We start from the raw sequence: 24,214 nt of genomic DNA on the forward strand, positions 1-24,214 counted from the left end.
AGTGTCAGCTACTATTATAAGCATCACTAGCTTTTAATTTTCTCTCCTTGGGTCTCTCACCAGAACTGGTTGCACTATTCACAAGACTGGACCAGTTCTGCCTTTAGCTTTGGCAGTTGTGTTTTAAAAGTTAAGGAATGCAGTTGGTCATTTTGTTAATTTAATGTGAGTTTCTGTATAATAGCCTTCTGTCCTCAAAGTGAGTGTGTATATAAAAGAAGGCTTTAATTAAACTCTGTGTTGTGAAAACATTTTCCTTCATTGTCAGGAGAAATCGGGAAAAGAAATTCAGACCATAACAGCAATAACTTACTCCATGAAAATACTAGCTGATTGACCTGTTCAGTATGTGGTTTCAGAACATCCTGCCTTGGCAGTAAATTCTCATTCATTAGCTTTTTCTGGCAAAAGTTAAAACTGTTTTGTTTCTATGATGACAGATTGTCGAGGCACTGCTTTTTGCATGCCTTTAACTGGCAGGCTTTCTAGGTTGGTTTCATCCTTGGTACTGCCTTCTCCTGTGGAGCAGTTGTACGTGATAAATCTTCACAGTCGCCCTGAGTGCCTGTACAGAATTGGCTCTACACTCACACAATGTGCTAAATTCAGCAGTGTTGGACAGGGCAATGGGAAGTATGTGTAGAGATTGAAAGAAGGAGCATAGTTTTTGTATCAAGAAGTGAGAGAGATGGCAGCAAAAACAAAAATCAGAAATTAAAGACTCCTCTGTTTGCACAGACCTATAATTGACTAGCTAACCTATAACTTGGGACAAGCCTCTATCATGCCTTTAAATTTGGATTGACAGTTTTCCGTTTGCTACCTGAAACCATTGTAGAAGGACTGTGATTTTTCAGAAGCACTCTTCATTCCCTTTTCTTTAGCCAAGCAAAACGCATGTTGGGGTCTTGCAAGGGGATTTTTGCCTCTTTCTACTTATTTTTCTACTAAAATGAAAGAAGAACCCTCTCACCATGCTATGTGTTTTATCTGGATGACTGAGGGAATGGATAATGATTGTTGTCATGACAATCTGGTGAAGTTCTCACTGACTGGAAAAGGGGAAATATAAGACCCATTTTTAAAGAGGGGAAAAAATTAAGACCCCAGAAACTACAGGCCGGTGAGTCTTGCATTGGTGCCTGGCATGATCATGGAGTGGATCCTCCTGGAAACTACGCTAAAGCACATAGAAACTGAAGAGGTGATTTGTGACAGCTAACATGGCTTCACTAATGGCCAACTGTGCCTGACAAATTTTTTTTGCCTTCCACGACAGGGTTACAGTATTGGCAGAGGTGGGAAGAGCAACAGCCGTCATCTGTTTGGACCTGTACAAAGCATTTAACACTGTTCTGCGCATCCTTGTCTCTAAACACAGGCTGAGAGCTCTGTCCTTTAGATAGACCAAATCTGTAGTTTTATCTTTGTACAGATGAACCAAATGATGAAACTATTTAACTGTAAGAAGGCTGTGGTATTCTGAGTTTGGAGTAACGTGCTATTCCTCGTCTGGTTTGAGTGTGTGAATGCAGTGACATGAAGACCGATGACATATTCTGTACATACACTATGTATTTGCTCTTGCTCTGCTTTTATATACAGCCTCTCTTTTAACCTGGTTTTATTCATCCTTTTTCGCACTGTCAGGAAGTAACTCACTATAAACCAGCAGACAGCTACTAGGGAGAAAATTGTTGGTTGGCCTCCATCTCCCTTGTGTTTGCCTCAATTGTGTCCTGCTAATTCATTGGTTCTGCTGCATTTTGAAGTGTTCGAAAAGGATATTTTTTTCACAGAATTCCTATGGACCTGATGTGCAGCTGTCAGACTTGAGTCTGACTGTCAGACTCAGATTTGAGTCCACATGTGTTTTCTCATCTGAACACTCCTCTGGTGTTATACTGTTAGCAACTTAGTCTTTTAAACACTCTGATTTGCTTTACATGTCACCTCACGTCTGTACTTGAAATCCACAGCTCAATGTTGTGTACAACACAAAACACACCGATCAGAGGCTCAGATCTGTCCAAAATCAAGAAGCCTTTGACTTGAATGTTGATGTAAAGGATGATAGAGAAGATAAAAACCATTTAACTTTGAATGTGTGCACAAGGTAGGTAAATCAGTTGGAGCATCTTATACACATCTTTGTATATACCAATTCTAGATTACTTTAAATAAACTAAATTATCCTTTTGTTCATATGTATTTACTAATGTATGGGATGTAAATGTATAACTGAAGAGAATAAAACTTGCTTTGCACAAATGGTAGTAGTTAAACTAAGAAGCAATTCATAAGTCACTTTTTTCTGGCCAGGTGATATTTTTTTCCTGGTATGCATAAAGATGGAGGTATGTGGAAAAGTTTGTATGAAATACAAGAAAAAAACTCAAAGGTTTCTTTGGTGCAAGTGCTTTTGGGCTATAGGGATGAGTGTGGACAGACTTGAAAATTGAACCAGTATCTTCCACATTCTAACTTGTAGTAGCAAACTGTGACAAGTGCCTGTTACTCTTACCTTTCAAGAAAAGAATCCTTTGCTTTTGACATAGAGGTAGATAGGTTTTTTTGTAAAGAGAGAAGGAAGTTCTGAAGTGCTGAAAACACCATGAAGTAAAGCAATTATTCTTTGGTCATCTATATGATAAACTTCGCTCAGAACAATTTTAGCAGGAGTCAAAATCCATATTTACATACTGATAAACTCACATTGCCTTATTGTGCAACTAACTTTGTGGTCTTTCATTTACCAGTATTAAAGAACTTGGTAATAGAATACAATACATGATTCTAGATTTGAAAGAGGTGAAGAGTTTTCCACTCAGGCTGATTCTGTTCTTTTTGCTGAACAATGGGGAGGGGGGCAGGAGGATGTGGGAGAGTGTGTGTGTCTGGGATGATGTTTCTTGTTCAGTAATCAGCTACTAAGAATTGAGGTGAGACTGCTCAAGTATTATCTTGGGAACCATAGGACAGCCAGCTGGTGTTACCTGGATAGAATCTGGATCACGTGAGAATAGGCAGCATTGAACTGCATATTCCTAGGTCAGCCAGTCAACCAAGTTATTTCTTTGACTGCTTTGTGCCTCCATTTTGCTTGCTGTGGAAGTGTTCATACACATATTTAAAAGGAATATTTGAAGGTGTTTATTTTCTGGCAGTTTCTTCAGTATGCACGTCCTACTGAAGTTAAAGACCACTGCATATTTCATACGAAACCCTATAGGGCATTTTATCTCTCTCTGTATATTTATGGTTTTTATCTTCTATCTTTTATTATCAACAAGGATGTTGTTGAGATGACTGTATTTGTTGTATTTAAGGATTTCATCTGTTTGTGAATACTTCCTCTAGAAACACTGTTTTCTTCTTGTGACATTATAATGGGTTCCTTGTAAGTGCAAGATTTGCAAAGTACCACCTAATCCACCGTGATTACTGTTACATGCCTTTCATCCATGCCCTCTTTTTACTATTTATTTAAACTTTGTGCACTGTGTGCCTAGAACTATTCTTATACTCTGCCTACTACAACAGAGCTGTGACTGGAGATGGAGCCTCTAGGTGACACCATCATACAGATAATCAGCTATAGAGAATATGATTTCAGTACAGAGGATTGATTTAATTTAGGAAATAGCCGGCAGGCATAAAGCCAGAGCTCTGTTTGTATATGTTTCTGGTATCCAGTTCAGTGATGCAGATGGTGGGCAGAGACACTAGAATACATGAGAGCTCTTGAAACAGAAGGGGCTTGTTCTCTTTTAAACTTTTCTATGAAGTCAACAGTGTTCTAAAGTGTAGCACAAACTCCTGATATGTAAAGGGCTTACATGCTGGGTTTGGGGTAAGTCTTTTCTGAGCAATCTGACTTTCTAGCTAAGACCTTTTACTTAAAAACATGGAGAAGAAGTGCTCCATTTCTCTGGGAAGTCTCTAGGGTGATGATGCTCTAATTGCAAAGTGTTCAAAGAATAGGGGGAAATCTAGTGACATTAAAAAGCTGCCTCAACTTGGAACATTTAGTTAGTTCCAACATTAGTTCCATCAACTCTTATTGTGGAAAGTGGACTGATACAACTTTGAGTAAGTCTGTTTAAATTGCTTAGGCTACGGCTTCATCTCTGATTGCTTAGCTTGATAGACTAGTCATCTTCCTCTTCTTTTCCCTATAAATTGTATATATAATATATGCATTATCTATATTCCTAAATTAGTTTAAAGTTGGTCTACTTACGATCTTTTTAACATGATGTGGCTTTCTAGTAGAGAAACCAAAAGAGGTAAATACAGAAAGACTGCTGAAATCTCAACGAGTGGGTATGTATAGTCTAGCTATGGGTATGCATCTAGCTGTGGATGTACATAGTCAGGTACTGAAGGCTTCAACTTCACAATTCTTTTCTTTCTTTAATCTAGAGAATATCCACCTTCTCTCATCCAGCTTGGTAGTGGTTGGCTATGGTCATCTTAACTGGGTATAATTTATGACACTAGAGCAGGTGATGCCTCATTCAAATTGAAGTGGTTCTTGGTTAGAGGAGCTAGCTCACTCTCTGGGAGGCAGTGCCAGTTTTTTCTCAGTCTTACTGCCTGCATACGTTTTCCAGACATGGGAAACGGATTACTGATGGTTCCATTTACTCTCTCATTTCTGCTTTCTGCCTACACTAGCTTGGTGTTGTTTTCTCTTCTTTGCATCATCTGTGAGAGGGTCTCACCCTGATCTCATATTGCTGAAGAGCAGATACATAAAGTTCAACTGAAAACATTATGAGTTTTCTTCAGGCACAAGTTTCAAGTCTGTCTTACTGGTCATTCTTGCATGATGATTTTTTTTTTCTCCTTTTTTTTAAGAGACTGTGGAGTTGAAGAGATGGTACCACAACCCACCCCCAAGGCTGCCTCTCCTCCTTTTTGAGAGACAGATCCTCCTCTTAACTTCTAGGGATATATCTAATTCACTTCTTGACAGTACCAAGGTAGTTTGGTTGCCTGTTGGTGTTTTAGTAGCACCCCAGGCTGGCTAGACAGCTTGGGTATTTTATTCCCCTCTTATTGGTAATTATGCAGAAATAATTACATCCAGTTCCAATTCAGTTATTTGTTTTCAATAGCAGCTACTTTGGCACAGCACATCATCGAACAGATGGTTTCATTTGCTTCTAATCTTAGGAGCCAGCTGAAGTCAGCAATTGTGCTGTATTTCTTTCAAAGTTGTATCTGCCTTGAATCAGCCAGGCTTAACAGCATTGCTTTGAAAGCAACTCTTCTCATATATTTTTTTAACTACCCAGCTCTACAAAGAAATAGTTTAATTACTTTCAATACTGCCAGGGTTTTGAAATGAGGATTGGAGACGCTTCTATTCTGGCAGAACAATAGCAATTTACCTGCCATGCTAAGGCCGGGGAAACTTCTCTGCTACCTGCTTTATTTAAAGCAGTAGAATCTTTTGCAGGTCATTTAGGTGACACTTGTAGCACAGAGCACCATAAATATATTTTGATACATCTGTTAGGCACCATAGTGTGCAAGGCTTGCTCAATAGAGCAAACCTTTCTACTCCAGCATCTGGTTTTCACATTGGAAGAAGATGTAATAATAAGCGTTATTTAGGAAAAAAGAAGGGACTCGACTTATTAAATCTTTTTCCAAATATGCATTAATAACATGGCTATGCATTCTAAAAACTGAAACTTTGAGAAATAATTTGGTGATGCCTTTTTAATGGAACCATCAATCTCTATGAAGAAAATAGAAAAAGGTCTGGGAGACTTCTTTGGTGTATACACCTGTATTTTGGCCTCCAAAATGAATAAAAGCAAAACAAAGCATGCATAAGAGGAAATATATATATTTCAGTACAAGAATTCCTACAGCAGTTAGTTAATTGCCTCTTTAGAAACATGCTTAATTGAAATAATTTCTGCGTATTTGTAATATAAACTTGTAGTAATAGGTGCCGATTGAAAGTTCCTCCTGATGTTGGTGTAGTCTCTCATATGATTCATGTATTGCAGTTTTCTCAGTGCTAAACCAGCTTTTGCATATGTGGTTAAAATTAACAGGCAAAATAATTGAGAAATTAATTATTAGCTCTTTATTATTAGAAATTTCCTTGGTAGTATTTTGTTCCATTTGTTTCCTAAATATTCTTAAGCATTATTACTTCGTTAGTTGGGATTTAAAGATGATCAAATGTTTTCTTTGGAGAGTGGGCTACTGTATTTCTACTAAAAGTATCTTTGTCTCTGTGCTTTGAAAAGGTACTTTGGCTCTGGCACGGCTTCCAGAAGTGGTATGGTCCTCATGGAGGTTGGCTTACTCAGTGGTTTCTCTCTGTCACCAGATTTTGTTCCATTAGACAAGACAGTTAAGAAGACGGAAAAAGACAATGGAAAAGTCAACCTATACTTAGACTCTGTAAGTTGGAAGTAACAAAAAAAACCAAAAAAATGTGTTTGTGGTGATGTTAATCTTGATTCTAACATTGTTAGGCTTAAATTTGGAACGACGTTATGATTGTATTCTTTGGGGAAATCAACATCTGCTATTTATGTTGAATTAATAGTTCTTCTATTTTTTGGTGAGACTGCTTGGATAGGTGCAACTCAGTTGTATTTGTAAGGGGTTTCTGAATTAGGCCTCTTAAAAATCACACATAAGAAGGCAGACATTTCAAGAAGTCTGTAATTTGACCAAAAGACTGCAAATGAGATAAGCATCTTCCTATGCATCCTGACTCTTAAGCCTTTAGAAATGGACTACTGCTGAGCTAAAAGTCCTTACCTGTTCCATGAAGCCACCATCCCCAGGGTTCTCAGGGTGTTTCTCTTTTTTTCTAGCTAAACGAAACACAGGTTTGTGTGGATATTCCAGCTGTGAGAGACTTCAAGGTGGCAAATATCCAAGATGCTTCAGTGACTGTAGTGGATTACTATGAACCTAGTAAGTGTCAGTCATTTCAAATGGGACTTAATTATTCAGAAGTTTAAAAGAAAGTTTTTTCTTGTAGAAATAGGAGAAATTTTAGTGAAGAGAAAGCTGCATTGAACTGTAGTCTTTTTGGACATGAACATGCCCAATTTGCTAACAAGTAGTAGTGTTTTCCAATACCTATTGTCCTAATGGGTTGGTTCCTCAGTTGGTCCAAACTCTGGCCCAGTGTGTTCCCAAAACTGTCAAAATGAAGCAGGAACTTCACTGTGATTCACTTACCAAGTTAATAATTACCTCTCGAGTAGCTTTACCATCTGTTTCTTACTTAAACTAAGAGTCCTTCACTGGAGAAAATGCCAATGTTTTGACTTCTGTTGTTACCTAAAAAAGGTGTACATTGGAAAAACAGTTTCAAAGGGGTTTTTTTTTGGGGGGGAGGGGGGGGCAGAGGGAGGTTTGGGTTTGTTTGTTTGGTGTTTGTTTTTTTTTTTATTGGTTGTTGTTTTGTGTTTTTTTTTTTTTTTAGTTTTTTGTTTTTTGTTTTTTTTTTTTAGTTGGTGTTTTGTATGTGTAGCATGTGTTTTAGAGATGGGCAACAGTGTACAAAGCTCTTTGGCAAAATTAAAAGCAAGAAAAAATTACAGGCTGCTGGAGAGGATACTAGGTTTTCATTGCATGAACCACCTGGTACATTATGAAGGATTTGGGCTTGGTTTGAGATAAGGCATAAGAAAGTTGTACATTTTTTTAGCACAATACAATTTTTTCATGTTTTTTTAGCACAATACAAAAGACAACCAAATATGTGTGCTACTTTAGCTAGATGATCACATTTAATCTATATAGGCTGAAATTCTTGTTCATTCACAGAATTTTAAAGTAAAATAGGAAATTGGTCGTTGTAAGCACACTCACCATTAATTAGAGCATGTTTTAAGGGCTAGTGGCTTAAAAAATTACAGCAAGTTTTTATTTGAGAGAAACACATAAGATGTAGAATCTATGGCCAAAATGAATTTGCAGTTCCTAGGAGAAGAGCTCAGGGCCACATCTTGTATAAGAATGCTATTAGATAGGCTAATAAATATGTGTATTGTAAAGTCACAGGTAAGTTTTTATTGTATTTAAATAAATTCAGTCCATAAATTCTCAGTTAGCAATATTAATATTAAGGACCAAAATTCATGTTATGTAACTGGTGCTGCAGTTTCTTTAACTTCAAGGAAATTATTTGTGCAAGTATTAGTTTACAAGACCCCATTCCTATTACTATATAGCGTAGATATATTATTGGTCAACATATATATGTATGCCGTGACTGAGTTCTTCTGGGAGAACTCCATCCTGTCTAATACAGGCATGTGCTTTGATTTTAATTTATTGTTTTCCATCACTGTTGTTGTTGGTGACCCAAGCTACAGGGATATATTTTATGTGATGATGACAGTCAGATTCATGTCATATTGAGAGCTAGGAAATGTGTAGAGGTCTCCTGCTGCGGCATTTATTGATAAATGTGATTTCATTGTGGCAGATAGCACAACTGGCATAGGTGTAAGAGCTGGCTTGGACGCCGGAACAGCAGTATTCTGTTACCTCACTTTTTAGAAGTAGTCAGGTGTCACTGTTGGGTAACCATTTTGGCCCATAAAATTACATATTTTTTAAATATCCTGAGGCTTGTAATGAAACTGAATATCGTTTCAGTTTAAAAATGCTACTACTAAAAATAGAAGTTGCAAGGTCTCTAGTTGGAAGGAAGAAAAGAAAAAAAGCCACTGTAGGAAACTGCAAAAGCTTGTTCTGTGAGCAATTACCATGCAGTGATGTTTCTGAAATGAGTATGATTTGTCAGACTTCTAGTCTGGCTCTGTAGCAACCCTTTGGGGAACAGGAGAGTAAAATACACGAGCAGGACCTAGGTGAGGTAAGCAGTCCCAGATTCAGGAAGTGGAAGCTCCCAAACATGATAGCGAGAGAAAGCATCAGTTAGGAGAGAGCTCACTCTTATTGTTATAGCCAGCATACTGCCAGGTAAAGCATCTGAGTTCCTTTGTTATGTAGGTAGGGGCAAAATTCCTTTAAAAAGGTTTGTCCAAGGTTTGTGAACAGATGTGTCTAATAGCTGCGATTGAGTCTGTGAGAGTGTGCCTTTCATCAAGCATTGGTCCGAATACATTGAGGTGTTCTGGGTGAAGAAGAAAGTTTAATGACTGGGCCTAAATACCAACTCTGGGAAGTGTTTTGTAGAGTATGAGGAAGTCTGCATCAGAGTTTAGTGCATCCTTTAAAAGTGATTCCTTTTTGAAGCTGTGTTCTTGGTCAGTTTTCAAAGTTCATTAACTAACGTTAACTAACTTTTCTGAACAGGGAGAAGAGCAGTGAGAAGCTATAATTCAGAAGTAATGCAAAGTATAACCTCTTGTGACTTCTGTGAAAACGACTGCAACCTTTGCCACCGAGATGGTTCTGCAGCCTTGCTTCAGCACTCTTCATTGGCCTCCTTGTTCTGTGTGCTCTTTGTCCTTCATGTAAACTTCCTGTGCAGTTGGGTGCTGTAAAAGGAAACCGATTATGTTTCACATCTAAGGTTTCCATAAATTATCCAAAGAAAATTTTATGTTCAGATACCAGCCCATCTTTAGTGATTATCATGACCAAACTCCTGCTGTGTTCAGGGAGAACTGGGCTGGCCCATATGGTAAATTTCTGGCTGTGCCAGAAAACTTAACTTTAAGTGTCTGCTGGGAAAACCTTTCCAAGTGGTAGTTTCATACTGAACTTATTTTCTGAAGAAGCACAGAATTACTGAGAAAGCAGTGTGATAAAATGTAAACTTAGCTCCATATTCCCACTTTGTTTTTACCCCAGCTGTGCTTGTTTTTTAGGGATGCATGTTAGTTTACCATGCTTTTCCAAAACACTATCTGCTTCTCCATTAGTGTATTGATAAGCAATGATAGGAGCTTGGTATCAGAGCTCACTTTGTTCTGTTCTGAAGATGTGACACTTAATACTGAATTTCTCTGTGTGCTCTCATGGGACATAATATGAAAAAAAAAAAAGGAGGAGCTGGCTTCAGAGCAGATCCAAGAGCCAAAAAGTACTGCATTTACAAACTGCTGAATGCTCCAGAAAGTTGTCAGTCTTCTTTTTTTTTAATAATTAGAGAGAAGGTGGATTTTTTTGTCAATTCCTAAGCTAATCCTGCTTGAAAATAAGGCCTCAGGATGTTCTCATGCATTTTACTCTGAAAGGCTTTTTACTGTAAATGCATCAAAGAGTGTTTTTCAGACTTCATTTTTCCAGGGTTATACAGAAACAAATGCAATTCTCCTTCCATATGAGAATGCTGGTGTCAGCTGGCATATATTTATGGCCAGATGAAGGAAGGTTGCTTTGAACGTGTTCTGGTTTTTGGATGTCTTCTAGAAATGTCACTCTGGGGCATCATTTTTGTCTTGCGCTTTCAGTGTCATCTTGTCAACAGTTCGAGTGGCATAATCCCAAACAGTTGTTTACTGCTCTCAGTGCCATGTGAGTTGGTGGCCCTGGATGTGCACCCTGTTGCTGGTGGTGGGAGAGGCTTTTAGGAGGCATGGGCTGCATAAGCATTCAGTCCAGCCAAACAATTCACATGCTTGCTTAACTTTAAGTGCATCTATGTGTGCTCAAGTGCTCTGCTGAAGTGGAATGGAGGAGAGGGATGGTGAAAAGTAGCAGGCAGTTTTACACCCAAACCTGCTCTTTGCACATGGAGAGAATTAGAGATCTCTGTGGATACGGAAATGTGTGAGCTTGGGAGCTTATTGCCCCTGAGTGAGTGTATGAATGCCTTCCCTGTCTGGCAGCCAATCTGTCCTTCTTGAACACTACCTGTAATATCTAATGCTTACTTCTTTTTGATAAAGCAGCCAAGCTGTTACACTCATAGTTACTAAAATGAAGTTAATAGCTGTCATGCTGACTAAAAGAGGTGGAAATTATAATTTCTATTGATTTCCTTTCTTTCATACTTTTTGAGACGGAGTGTGTTTTTGTGCACATGTAATAATATGGCAGCCACTTTCCTTGAGAAATTTCTAATTTTATTCAATTTTTGCTACTGCTTAAAATGTATATTTTTGTATTTATGCTCATCTATAATTGTTCACAAAGGAAAATTTGCATAGTAGCATGGGAAGAGGCCTGAACTTCCTGAACTGCGAGTGCCTTCTAATACCAATGTATAGATTTTAACTGCAGAACTAGTTTAGATGGGGTTATTTGTTTTACTTCACCTGTTTTTGGAATTTGCAATGTTTTTCACAAACTTGGGGTTCTGTCCTATTTCTCAGGCAGAGCTTAGGCCTGGTTATTCATGGCCCATTCAATGCTTTTTACTTGTCCTTGGTGTGTTTTGGATTTAGCCTTTTGAGTAGTTAATTAGTGCCTGAGCAGAGTGTGTGTGCTGCTCTAACCCACATGAAGTAATGTATGTATTGAAGCCAAACACACTGCTTAGTCAGTGAGCAGGGTCTCACCCTCTGTAAGCCATGTAACTTGGTTACGTGGGTCCAGAGCTAAGAGAAATGAAGATAACAGACTTAAAAAACATCTCTGCATCTCAAATCCTTTATTCATTTATGGGAGCCTAGATCAAACTGTGCCAAGTCTAAGATACGGAAAAAATTCTCATCTGAGCTGGGATGTGTTTTGCTGTGGGTTTCTTGTGACCTATGAAAGTTGGTCTTCTCTTGTCTTTGAGAACAGCAGACTTGACACGTCATTTGCCTCCCTTTAATATAATTTCAAGAGCCCAAAGCTCGCATACTTCCAGCAGAGCTTCTAATAGGCACATTGGTACCTGATTAATCGTAGGATAAAGGTGGAGATAAATTACTCCTTTGCAGCAGATAGTAGGAATAAATTAGTTCTGTTTTGCATGCAGTCCAATCGTCCTGAATATCCTCCAAGAAAAACGGATTTAAATTGCTTAGTTGAGTTTTGGACAGTGCAGCTTTTACTAGTATTCCCTTACATTTGTTTTTGAGACAAACAACACATGTTTTTAAACGACTTTTGGCTTCCTTGCACACTATATTAAGAACTATCAGTCATAATGCACCATGTCAGGGAAATTGCTGGAGTCAGTGAATAAACATCCTCTTTTATTTTACTTTTTTCTCTACAGCAGGCATATTATAGCAGACATCCAAATCTGCATCTGTATCAAGCTATTTTAAAAGAACAATGTACATTGTATGACTTCAAACAAATGTTTACACCAGGTGGCCTTTAACATTCCTGCATCAGTGCCTTCAGTCACTTTGCAGTAGTGGCTGGTGCTTTGAGTTGCAGAAGATAAAATTTATACTGTGTTGGCAGTGAATGGAACAGCAGAAATGGAATATTATTTGGCATAGTGACTTCTTTTCTTTCCTCATCATTGTGTGGGAACCTTTACACAAATGCTCAGCATATATATTATCCCCATTGCTTCATAACATCCGTTTTGGATGTTAGGGGGGCCATGCTCACAGCGAAGTTAATAGGAAATCTTGTAGCAAAAAATGTTTTTGAACTCTTTAGCAACAAGGTCTACAAGGAGCTTTAAGGAGTGATGCTAAAAACAGTCAGGTAAAGGTGTTTTGTGGTGAAGCCTTCATGTTGTATTGCCTGAACATTTCTGCTGTTTCATTGAAATCTGAATGTGCTCTGGTACTTCCCATGCCCTTTTCAGCCATGTCAGTGGACATGGTCTGTCCAGGGCTAGGACTGAGTCCAAAACTGAACTATGAAGCATTTTAAAGGTATTCCCCCCAAATTCTACTTCTGCTGTCATCCATGATCCTGGCTGAGATTTCCTCTGCAGGTTTTAATGTGGGTGTCATTTAGAGTTAGTTCATCTATACTAGATGCTGTTTTACAGAACAGGGAATGAGTGTTACTTAACAGGTTTAGAGCACTTCACAGTCTGCATGCTGGGCCAGCTCTGTGGCTGGTTTGGTTCCCAGCATGGCACCACCATAGAATCATTTATGTTGGAAAAGACCTTTAAAATCATTGGGTCCAATCATTAAGCTAGCATTGCCAAGTCCACCACTAAACTGTGTCTCCAAGCGCCACATCTACATGCCTTCTAAATACCTCCAGGGATGGTGACACCACTTCTTCCATTGGCAGCCTGTTATGATACTTAACAGTGAAGAAATTTTTCCTAATATTCAATCTAGAACTCCCCTGGCTCTAGTGTCAAACACAAGCAGTGCAGGTATTCCCAGTTTGCTTCCATACCACATGCTCCCGTTCACATCACAAGCAGGAGCTTGTGGCTTGTGCACATCAGTGGCATGATAAAAGGGGGAAGTGCCAGACTGGTGCAGGAGAAGCATGAGGGCCAGATCCAGTGTTTATAGAATCACAGAATGTGAAGGGGTTGGAATGGATGTTCCAGATCATCTAGTCCCAGCCCCTCTGCCATGGGCAGGGACATCTCCCACTAGACCAGGTTGCTCAAGGCCTTATCCAGCCTGGCCTTGAACACTGCCAGGGTTGGGGCATCCACGACCTCCCTGGGCAATCTGTTCCAGTGTCTCAATATCCTCACAGTAAAAAACTCCCTAATATCTAACCTAAGTTTCCCTTCTTTCAGTTTGAAGTCATTACTCCTTGTCCTGTTACTACAGTTTCTGACAAAAGAGTCCCTCTCTGGCTTCCCTGTAGGCCCCCTCCAGACACTGGAAGGTTGCTATGAGATTGCCACACAACCTTCTCCAGGTGAACAGTCCCAACTTTCCCAGTCTGTCTTCACAGGGGAAGTGCTCCACTCCTCATCAGCTTCATGGCCCTCTGGACTTGCTCCAACAATTCCATGTCCTTCTGTTACAGGCCTCTCTTTTGCCTTGAAAATCACTGTTGACAATCAAACCTAAGAAGCAAAAGTCGATTTTACTCAGTTTTCAAAATATTATCCTAGGAATACTACTGAATATGTTGTTCAAGTTGGTATGAATATTGACAATATTTGATTTTAGCTGAATCCTGCAGAAAGCATATGCATATACATAGCCATTATAGGCTGCAGTGTGCTACAGTGTGCAATGTATGTGCATAAACCAAGATCTTCACAAAATGCCCAAACCAACAGCGCTGTGTAATGTTCTGTTTTTAGGAAAGAATATATTAGAAAGCAGCTAGTGCCTAATGGTGTAATTTTTCTATCTAAAACGCTAAGAAAGAGGATTCAATTTTAATTCCAATGACTAATATTATTTTTGTTATAACATTTCTTTTACCATAAGTCTGTATGCAGTGAACCATCTCTATGTGATTTGAAGATTTTGAAATTAGATGCCTAATTTATTTATAAAATATAACAGCAGTTGTTTCCTTTCCCCCTTATCAAAATATTTCACTTCCATGTTGTTTCTTACTCAGTTTGTTGTATTTCTGTGTGCCAAATGGAAATGCCATTGCACTATTGCTATTCTAGGCAATAAAGGCTGATAGTGTGCTGTATTTGATTAATCTAATGATTGTTTTTCCTATAGATAGATTGTTTTCAGATAGGTATGAGCATTAATTCCTTATGTGCTGCATTTGAGTCACCAGTAGTCCAGTTTAAGATTTATCTCAAATAATTCATTGTATTTCTTAGTAGCTACCCAAAAACTTCATCAGCCTTGCTTAGATCCTATAATGTTTTTTATGAACTAGGTTTTTTTGTTGTAGTTTTTAGTTTTGTTAGGTTGTGTGGGATACTAAATACAAAGAAGACGACAAAAAAAAAGCTGGCTCAGTGGAAGTACATAAGCAGGTGTAAGATCTTACTGACTGGCACATCTCTTTCCATGTCAGGCCTTAAACAATTAGAACTAAAATTCTTGACTGCCTTGAGACATAGTCAGATACCCAGTTTGATCTAAGTTAGGATCATCATTCACATTTCCACTTCTGATCAAATCAGAAATGGTAGAAAAAGAGAGCTTTTATGAGCTGTTTTGAGCAAATAGAGGTGAACTAACATGCCAGCTATGCAAATAGCTTCTCTTTTCAAGTAATAAAGCAAATGTTAAGGAAATTGACTGTTTCAAAGGACTTTAGAAGATAGTGAATTATTTTTCTTCAAATAAAGTTTGCAATAGCTATTTTTAAATGCTATTAAAGATGACTTTTAATAATATATGTCTAATGTTTGCTTGTTTAACAATGCAGCTACTTATAGTAGATCGCAGTTTCTGTGCACTGCTGACCACTACCCATCCTGAGCACTTTTTAGAGGTTGGCTCATCTGTGTTTTAAAGCTCAGAATTTAATAATATAAATAAAATTTTACAAAAGTGTTACAGCAGTGGCTTCCCTGGCCAGGCTGTAAACAGTGAATCTGCAGGTCACTGTTTGGGACTTGTGTGACTAAGGTCACTCATTTTAAAAGTCTATTATTTTGTTCAACATGGAGTTATTGCAAAGTTCTCTGGTATCTGTAACAGATGTAGCATAATCATGTTATGTGATGAGCTCAGTTCCGGTAGGCCCCTTGTGGTCATGGAGAATATCAGCAACTGTGCTCTTGTGTGAACAGGAGCAAATCCTTCAGACACAGCTAATTGCTGAAGTGGAAGTAAAAGAGCACCAAGAAATATTTATGCCAAAATATTTTACACAAACGTAATTGAATTGATGTGCAGAACTTTTTTTCAGGTGATCTGCTATTTCCACAGCCGTTTTTCATGGTTTAGAATTTTGTCTCCATTACACTGTCTTTTCCTAATTTTCCTTACAATTCTCTTGCTGTTCCTCTTGCCTGCCCTTGAAAGAGCTTCCTGGCCCATTTCAACTCAGAAGTCAGGATCTGCTCAGCCTCACTTACCTCTTTTGCCCTGTCCCCTCACCATCTTGCCCGTAAGTTCAGTAGCCATTTCTGTTCCCACGTCTCACAGATCTACCCTTTCCTTCAGAGCCTTTATGGCCTGTAAAGACTAAAATCTTTGGTCTCATGGAGAATTAGCTATCAACTCAAACTCAGGATGAACAAAAACACTTAAGACTTGTCAGCACAGATTTATGAAGCTGAAATAATCCTTAACCAACCTAATAGCTTTCTATGGTAAGAGGATGGGCTGTGTGGATGAGGAGGAACAGTGGATAGACTGTAGTAAGGCTTTCTCTCATAATTTTTTTCTGTTTCAATATTGATAATAGTCCTAAATAAAGCAAATTTGGAACATGAGATGTTCTGATGATGGACCAGTCTCTAGTAAAGTGGTTTTGGAGCAAGCAACTAGGTAAAATGAAGAGGCAAGCAGAGCTTAAGTGTAAATACCGGTGCAGACATACCATCTCTTCCGACACATGAAGTGTCAGGCAGATGCATGTGTAAGTAGTGCGTAAGTGGTGACTCATCTTTCTCCTGAGCCTTGGACACCTTTAGAAGAGCAGTGAGCAGAGGATGTGCCTGGTGGTGGTGCTCACGCTCAGACCGCAGTACCCTGCTCCCTGTGCTGTGGCAGCGCACGCCAGTCTGGCCCTAGCTGGGTGTCCATGTCTTGAAATCAGCCACGATCTTAGGCACGGCTACTTAGGTAAGTGAGGATTTTAATATGACTGAAGCAAAGGATGAGAAATCATATCCCTAATAAAGAGGAATAAAACGACATAAAAGCATCTTGATCTGATTTTCAACAGCTGCCTACCAGGGAGACTGTATGGATTTCCCTGAGGATTTTTCTGGCTCACACTGATGGAAAGGGAGGACTGAGCTGAGGGATATTTTAGGTAAGGGGATAGACATTCTGTTATATTTTTTTTTAGACAGGAATGCTCATTTAAAATGCTGGATCAAGGAGCAGGGATGGCAATATAAACACATGTGGAAATAATATACTAACAAAGCTCTGTGTTTTCATGCGCAGAAAATAGATAGCAGCCAACTCTAGCTCAGTGGGCAGCTAATTAAGCCAGAGATCTCTCTGTACTTTGCATTCTAAGTTCAGTACAAGAGCATGTATCAGAGAGGTGCTATATGATTTTTTCCTTATAGTTCACACTTTGATTTCAGGCATGAGCTATGTATCATCCCCGTAGTGATTATTTAAAGGTGGGGTGGCTGGATGTTAGATGCGAGTCAATATGATAAATGTGTCTTGTTTGTGTGGATGATCATTGTCCTTGATCAGTTGTTCACATGCAGCTTAGGTCTTGTTTTTCTGTTCCCGATTTTAATAGAATCTTAGTTAGAATAATAAAAACATGAACACTGTTACTATTTAACAACATGAAGTTTTAGTGAGACAGTTGTAAGGAGTGATTTTCCCATTGCTACATACTCTGCTTGCTCCACTTAAGATTGAATGCTACAGCTTTCATGGTTCCTTTCTCAACTCCATCCACCATTTTTCCAATACACAGAGACCAACCACAGTCTGAAAGACTTTTATTACAGGATACAGGAGAAGCAAAAAAAAAAAGGTGTGAATTCTTTGTGAGGAAGCTCAGCGTGTGGTCTCAAAGTGGTACCTCTCACCAAAGGAGTATGAGACTCCACATTATAGGGAAAACAAAGCCTGTTGTGACTGACACAGCTCTGCCTCAGCTGCTTCTCTGGTTTCATTCTTTTTCCACTCATTCATAATGACTTTATTCTTCTGCTTTTTCAAGAAGTAGAGCTGGGATAATGCTGCACAAGGTTGTATGCAGGAACACTCTCTAATGCAATCCTAAACTCCAAGTCCCTCTAGACTAAAAGATTTCACCCGGCAGCCAGTGGGGCACATCTGGCTTGCAGGAGGTTTGAACATAGCCATTTTCCTTGGAGGTGATTGAAAACAAGTTACGTGAACTGCTAGCAGAACTGGGAAGCAGCAGGCACAAGGTCACAAGGAGAGGGGCAGTGAACAAAGGCAGCTGCCTGGAGCAGGAACTGCCTGGCAGAGAGCACTTGTTTGCACAGTCTCACCCCAACGCCCAGGGACGAGAGTGGCTGTCTCCCACCTGGGGAAGCAGCCAGCCTCTGTGCCTGGTCTCTGGCCAAAACATACCTTTGGCAGTGGGATGTGAGTCTGTCTGAGAGATACAAGGAAAGATGACTGTGTGGAAGAAGGAAGGCAAGAGCGGGAGAAGGAGCAAAACTTTATTGAGAATAATGTTGGACTGTTGGTGCTGGATCAATGTATAGATCAGTATTCTGTGCTAGGGGCAGCAAAACTGACTCTGCAGGCTGACAATACACATCTTGTTTCACAGGTCACAAAACATTCCTATGTGCATTCAAGTTGCATTTTATTGGCCTGAACACAAACCTCTTGCTCCATGTCCCGTGCAGTGTGGATGGCTCTGTGAGGGATGTTCAGGAGCAGAACACGCTGCTGTAAACAACTGCAGAGAGTCAATGACGACAGGCTGCAGTGCAAAAAGGCAAACAGAGTCTGATGTATAAACAAAGAGTACACTTGGGAGACATATGATGCCCTTCAAAGCTACTGGCTGTGCTTTGTTGAAGTCTGTGACAGGAAACCAGTGCTCTGGCTGTGGGGCTTCTGCGTGCAGAGAACAAGAATTGTCTAGGAAGCTCAGCCACCATGGGAAGATTGAATGAATTAGGGTTCCTTGAATCTCGGGGAGGTCGGGGTGTGGATAAGGTATTTCTCTCTCAGCTATGTCTAGCTATTTTGCAAACCCTTGAAAATTAAGGAGAATAATTATTTAATTGTGACCATAATAGGTAAGATTAGAACCAGGTGATTAAATTGCAGAAAGAAAGTTTCAGTTCAAACAACAGGGAGAACTTTTCTAATAGGAGAAACAAACTGTGGGGCAGGCTGCTGTGGGAGACAGCCTGCTTCTTTCTTCAGAAAGAAGAGCAAGTTAGCCAAACACCTTCTAATAATGACCCAGGTCTGTGTGAGACTGTCTAGGTGGTGGAGATGGAATAAGTAATCTCTTGATGTCCTTCCTGGACCTGTTTTCTTATGAGCTGATGTCTGCAAGCTCTACTGCTATCACACAGCACTGGACAGTTTTTACAAGAGACTTACTGAAATGCACGAGGTGTAACTTTCTGCTGATGCTAAGGGAAGTGCTGAAAAACTTTGAATTTACTGGAGTTATAGAGGAGTTATGTGGTGATTATGAAAATCTAGGCCATAATTCCCTCCAAAAGTAACTGATTTGATTTCTGATTTATAATAAGGTTTATAGTATGTGCAGAATGAAAGTAATTCTTGAAAAGGCTTCATTAGAAAGTAGAGGATCAAGTGTCCTGTAAGAAGGGCTGACAGACACAGTGATCTGAATTTTTGAGTCTTTTAGGGGTTGTCTAGAAACAAATAATTGTGACCAGGTAACCTAAATAGAGATTGGAGTTGCATAAACGTGCTGCAGGTGCTGTTCTCCCAGGCTGTTCCTAAGGTCAGTCCAAATAATATCTTAGGTTTGTAGATTTCAACACCCAGCTCCTCATCATTATGAAGAGATTTAAATGATGTGTTTGTGACTGTGCTGGTTACAGCTGTGATGTTTGATTGCACCTTGCAGATTCAATTTACAGAAATGCTCAGTGATGTATGTCTGATATCCTGGCAGTTCATCTCAGCATCTCCAAATAAATGTTGACAAGGTATGCACACTCATTTGATACTTTCTGTATTTCCATTCTTCTGGGGTGCTGATCCTCTGAAAGAAGCCATGATGCTGGGTCACAGCAAATACCATACAGCCAATGCTGCCCTTGAGTCATTTTAGCTTTACTGTCTGGGAAAACAGTTGATTGCATCAATTTAAAAAGTCAGCTGCTGTGTTATTAATTTTTTAAAAAATTATTTGTTCTTGGTGAAGGCAGTAATCACTAGCACAAATGAGTGCAAGCCTTGCAGCACACAGAGCACAGACAGAGTCAGGCATGGAATTTTCTTTGGAGGCCACCATGGAGTCTCAGCTGAGGCACCTTTTCAAAGTCCTGATGTAATGCTCGTCCACGAGCTGTACATATTTTGATTTTTTAGGCTGCCTTCAAGTATTTACATTGAATATTTCAGAATCAGAAATACAGATGAGTTTCAGTTCTTGGTTTCTGAAAATCCCTGAGATCCAGGGAGCTGTAAATGATCTGCTCCTTTGAAAATGAGCTCACTGATCTTTAGTGACCTAAGTATAAGAGCTTACTGGTAAGTTCAGATTAGAAAAAAATTTGCCAATAGGCAAAATGAAAAAAATCTGCACACACAGTATTGACATAACATTATTGACATAATGCCTAGTGGGTGAGCCTGGCAGGGTCTGAAAACAGGTGACAAAAGGTATTTTTAAGCCTTTTTCTCCTGATGCCAACAAAGAGCTTGGTGTAATTCTAGTTGTTCTCCTCAGCCCTCAGCATGCCGTATTAGATTTTATCTGGTTTTATTAGAGCAGTCAGTTTTTGTGCAAGTCTTTTCATACATGAGTTAAGCAGAGAAAATAAAGGAGGTAGAAAAATTAAACTACTACACTGTTAGATTATTTTTTCTTTTGTTATTTACAGCAAAGCAAACAAAGCTTATGTACCACCATCTTTTATGAAGGAGGTTAATGCTCAGGCAGAAGAGGTTTTAATTTAATTTGTGATTTAAAATCCCATTTTTTTAGCTTATTTGGAAAATGCTAGCAGTTTGGAGAAAGTACATGTTTAGCCACTGTCTGTTTCCACTGGATCCTATGCCTAACCCGTCCTATTACAAGGTTCCAAAGCCGCAGGAACTTACCAAGTTTCCTTTCAATCTTCCAGATGATCTGCAAGTATTTCAGTAAGTCTTGTGTAGAATCCTAATACAAAATTATATCCCTTAATTAAATTAAGGACATGCAGTTCAGTACCCAAAGACTTTTTTAAACAGGTTTTTCTTTTAAATTTAATTATAGATAGAATTTATAACTGGTTTTAGGAAAGCATATCCAACAAAGTATACCAGATATATTTGTTAAAAGATTTTGCAAACAAAGAGAATATCTTCAAAAGCTCAGGAAACATTTTAGTCCCCAGATGCCACGAGGAACAAATTCCCCTTTTGAAAAATCTCCTGTATGTGATTGTAACTGATGTACTAATTTTCTAAACAGATTTTCTGAAAACAGGTTCCGCTTCAGATCAACCTTCTGGAAAACCTTTCAGGTGCTAAACTAATGTGAAACTTCAGGCATGCGCACAAAATGTCCAATTTCGAACAGTGTGGTGGAGAAGCGATTGTCACTTTAGCATGCTCAGCTAGGTCAGGACCTGGTGCACGTCCTCTTGCCACTGATTGCATTGAGTGCTAGCTGGGACACCTGAGAAGTCCTGCTCAGTGGTCCTGACCCACCTGTGCCAGGTGTCATTCAATCATGGAGAAAACGACTGTCCCTACTCCAGAAAACTCCCTGTCAACACATGGAACACGGAGGACACAGAAGGATCTGGACAGGTGAAGGGACATGAGGAAATAGTGTGACAACTACAAAGCAGCAGGGAGATCAATCTTGATTCGTAGTATGTGTCTGGTAGAGCCCTGGTGAAGACAAAATTCTGAACCAAATCCTTGCATCTTGTCTTTGAATCTCATTAAAGCTACAAAGCATCCACAACTATGAACTGACTTTTACTGTGTAATTAATTGGGGCTTTTCCTGCTTTGCACGGCAGGTGCTTTAAAGGCATGTAAAGACCATTAGGACTACTTTGATTAGGACCTGTAGTGGTGTCATGATTGATTTTAAGGTTCAGTGGAAGGACTGTGATGGGATTTGAGTTCAGCCATAAAATTTTGAAGTAAATGCAAATTTGGGGATGAGAGATTGCTTCCTTGTAAATATTTTAAAAAAGCCTTCCTTTGTTTTTATTTCTCCCCGATGTAACTAAATAGTTATTCTGGAAATATAATTAAAATGGATTTAAAAAGAAATATTATTCATAAAAGAAGTTTCATCATTACATTCTATTTTCTCCATGGAAAATAGTAGGGTTTTAATGTAGTTGAATGTCAAAGCCCTGCGGATGTAATTGTTGTGCTTTTGAAAGGAAAACATTAATTAACTGAATGTGTCACTACCCCGATTAGCTTTTCTCCCTTTTGGATAGTTGCTGTTCCATCTCCTTTGTGCAGAACCTGAGAGTGAAAAAGTCACACAAAAAAACCTGAGAAATGTAAGAAATTAAAAGCACCCTAAAATTTCTGGCTCCATCTCCTCTTTGACTAATACTGTCTTCACAAATATAATGGATGACCACAGTATTCTGGAACTGCCTTGCCATGCAGAAGGTGATTCAGAAACGGAGGAGGTCCAGAAGAATGATGGGGGTGGTAAGGAGACAGAAACAATCCAAAATTTAAGAACACTGGAAAATTTGAATCAAACCTGAACTTCATTAAAGTCACCAAGCTTCTTTTCCGAAATTTGGAAATATCAGAACAGTGCAATTTCTTCAGTGGTTTAGTACTTGACTTTTTGCAGCTCGAGAAGGGGTGATAAAGCAACTCAGTTTGGAGTTAGCTCCAGAGAGCTCCTGCACCTTAGGCATGTGTGTTGCCGAATACTGGAATAAAGCCAACAGCTGGATGCCTCCAAGAGACTGACCTCATTGCAAGGCCTTAGGAAGCAAAGTATTTCAGGACTGGGAAAATCTTTATCAGCCAACCATAGTGGGAAATGTTTGGGTCTGAGTTACGAGTTACGTACAATGGCGTGTTGCTAAAAACGATAGGTGCTTATCTGCTGTACTTCAGAATGCTTTATGTACCATTCTGTATGTGGTATGTGGTGTGTATGAACCTTTGGAATTAGCAGATAGTATTTTTGATAGTTCATGCTTTGATAATTTTGTACTTTTTCACAGCTGGGAGGTCTATTAAAAAGTGTTGCAAAAGCTGAGCATTTGTTTGAAAGGGTTGAATTTTGAAACAACAGGAAAATAAGGAAGATGTGAATGCACATTAGAAGGGATGTTTTATCTGCCAAGCAAAGCCACAAGCACAAGGGCCTCCTGAGCTTCCAGTGCTGAGAATTCAAGATGGCTCAGGAAGCTGTTTGGGCCCGAGGTTTATTATTGCCAGCACGTTGGGAGAAAAGAAGGAATATTGATCATGTTGATATAATTCTAGGAGATAGCTGCAGAAATTTCTCAGAACTTCTTGGTTTTGCCTTTCACTTCCTTTCAGTTTTGATGCTGAATGTGAACCTTCAAACTAAGATTTTCTTGAGAGATTTCTGTTTTGAGAGCGTTTTCTGATGAGTGCACTACATATCTTTGCAATGTGATAATTCAGCACTTTATGGCAATGATTTCACTCTGTAAAACTTGTAATTCAAAAAGCTAGGGAAAAGACCATAAAACTTTGCTGGAATTGTAGAAAAGTCTAACTCACCTAGCAGAAGATTGGAAATTTCAGTGAGCTGAGTTTCAGATTTGACTCAAATATTCCAGATTCACCGAGCTGTGATGGTTTTCCTTAAATGATCTTCCTGACCTCATTTAATAAAAATGTTTTAAGAAAAATAAAACTCATCACTGATTTAGTCTTTGATATTTCTGAACCTTGGTGGAGGGCAGAGGTGGAGGAGTGGTGTGTGTGTGGGGGGGGTGTGTGTATTTGTACTTCCCTGAACCCTTTTGATGATATTGAAAAAAATACTATTTTTCTCAATATATCACCTCAAAGAGTCCAGTTATGGTAGTGCATATTTCTCTTGTTATGAATTAGACAATGTCTGCTATGATGGAGACCTAAACACACCTGTTGGGTAAAAGATTGAATTTTAAGATTTACACCACATGAAATCTTCATCTTCCAATATATACTTAAAAATGCAGCTACAGTTATCCTCTTATGGAGTGATTTTCTATGGAACAGAAATTTGAGGATTAATGAAATTTTTTCACAAAAATGTTTTTTAAATTTCTGGACTCTGGGTCAAGAAACTATATAGTCCAAAGTCATGTCTTATGACAAACCAAAATTTTTGTTGTTGCTAAAAGCCTCAAATAGATCAAGATTTGCACCAAAGTCATAAAAAACTGTAAAAAGTGGCATTCAAACAAAAACCAAGCTTTGGATTCTGGTGAGAGGCAATATTGAGTTAGTTGCTTCAGAAAAAAGAGCTACTGAAAACCAAAACCTTAAGCCCAAAACCTCCCAAGGAGAAACAGCTGATTTTGGCTTAGTATGTGTTTATCAGTTCTTAAAATTCCAGTTTCAGGGCTCCAAACTCATAAAACAATGAAGAACACCTTTGATATTAGCAGATGCATATGTTGCTGTCAAAAAGCAGCTTCAGTCAAACTG

The 24,214-nt window shown here is 39.0% G+C and overlaps 1 protein-coding gene and 1 long non-coding RNA gene across 5 annotated transcripts in view; both read left to right on the forward strand.

Moving 5' to 3' along the window:
• CD109 (CD109 molecule) overlaps positions 1-13,345 on the forward strand; it is a 70,773-nt gene extending 57,428 nt beyond the window's left edge. For 3 of the 4 annotated variants that reach the window (XM_032104828.1, XM_032104827.1, XM_032104829.1), the window contains 4 exons: positions 1,980-2,116; positions 6,276-6,432; positions 6,855-6,957; positions 9,319-13,345. In XM_032104828.1, coding sequence (XP_031960719.1) covers positions 1,980-2,116; positions 6,276-6,432; positions 6,855-6,957; positions 9,319-9,509 — 588 coding nt within the window. In that variant the 3' untranslated portion in view covers positions 9,510-13,345. Of the gene's footprint in view, positions 1-1,979; positions 2,117-6,275; positions 6,433-6,854; positions 6,958-9,318 lie in introns of those variants that run through there. The other variant, XM_032104830.1, reaches the window with a different exon arrangement.
• Positions 13,346-13,574: 229 nt separating this feature from the next.
• On the forward strand, positions 13,575-22,802 carry LOC116442151. Its single transcript, XR_004239419.1, has 2 exons — positions 13,575-16,511; positions 19,462-22,802. It is a non-coding gene; the product is annotated as an uncharacterized LOC116442151 (long non-coding RNA).
• Positions 22,803-24,214: the final 1,412 nt, after the last annotated feature.

Source organism: Corvus moneduloides, chromosome 3 (genome assembly GCF_009650955.1).
Source record: "Corvus moneduloides isolate bCorMon1 chromosome 3, bCorMon1.pri, whole genome shotgun sequence".
Classification (NCBI taxonomy): domain Eukaryota; kingdom Metazoa; phylum Chordata; class Aves; order Passeriformes; family Corvidae; genus Corvus; species Corvus moneduloides.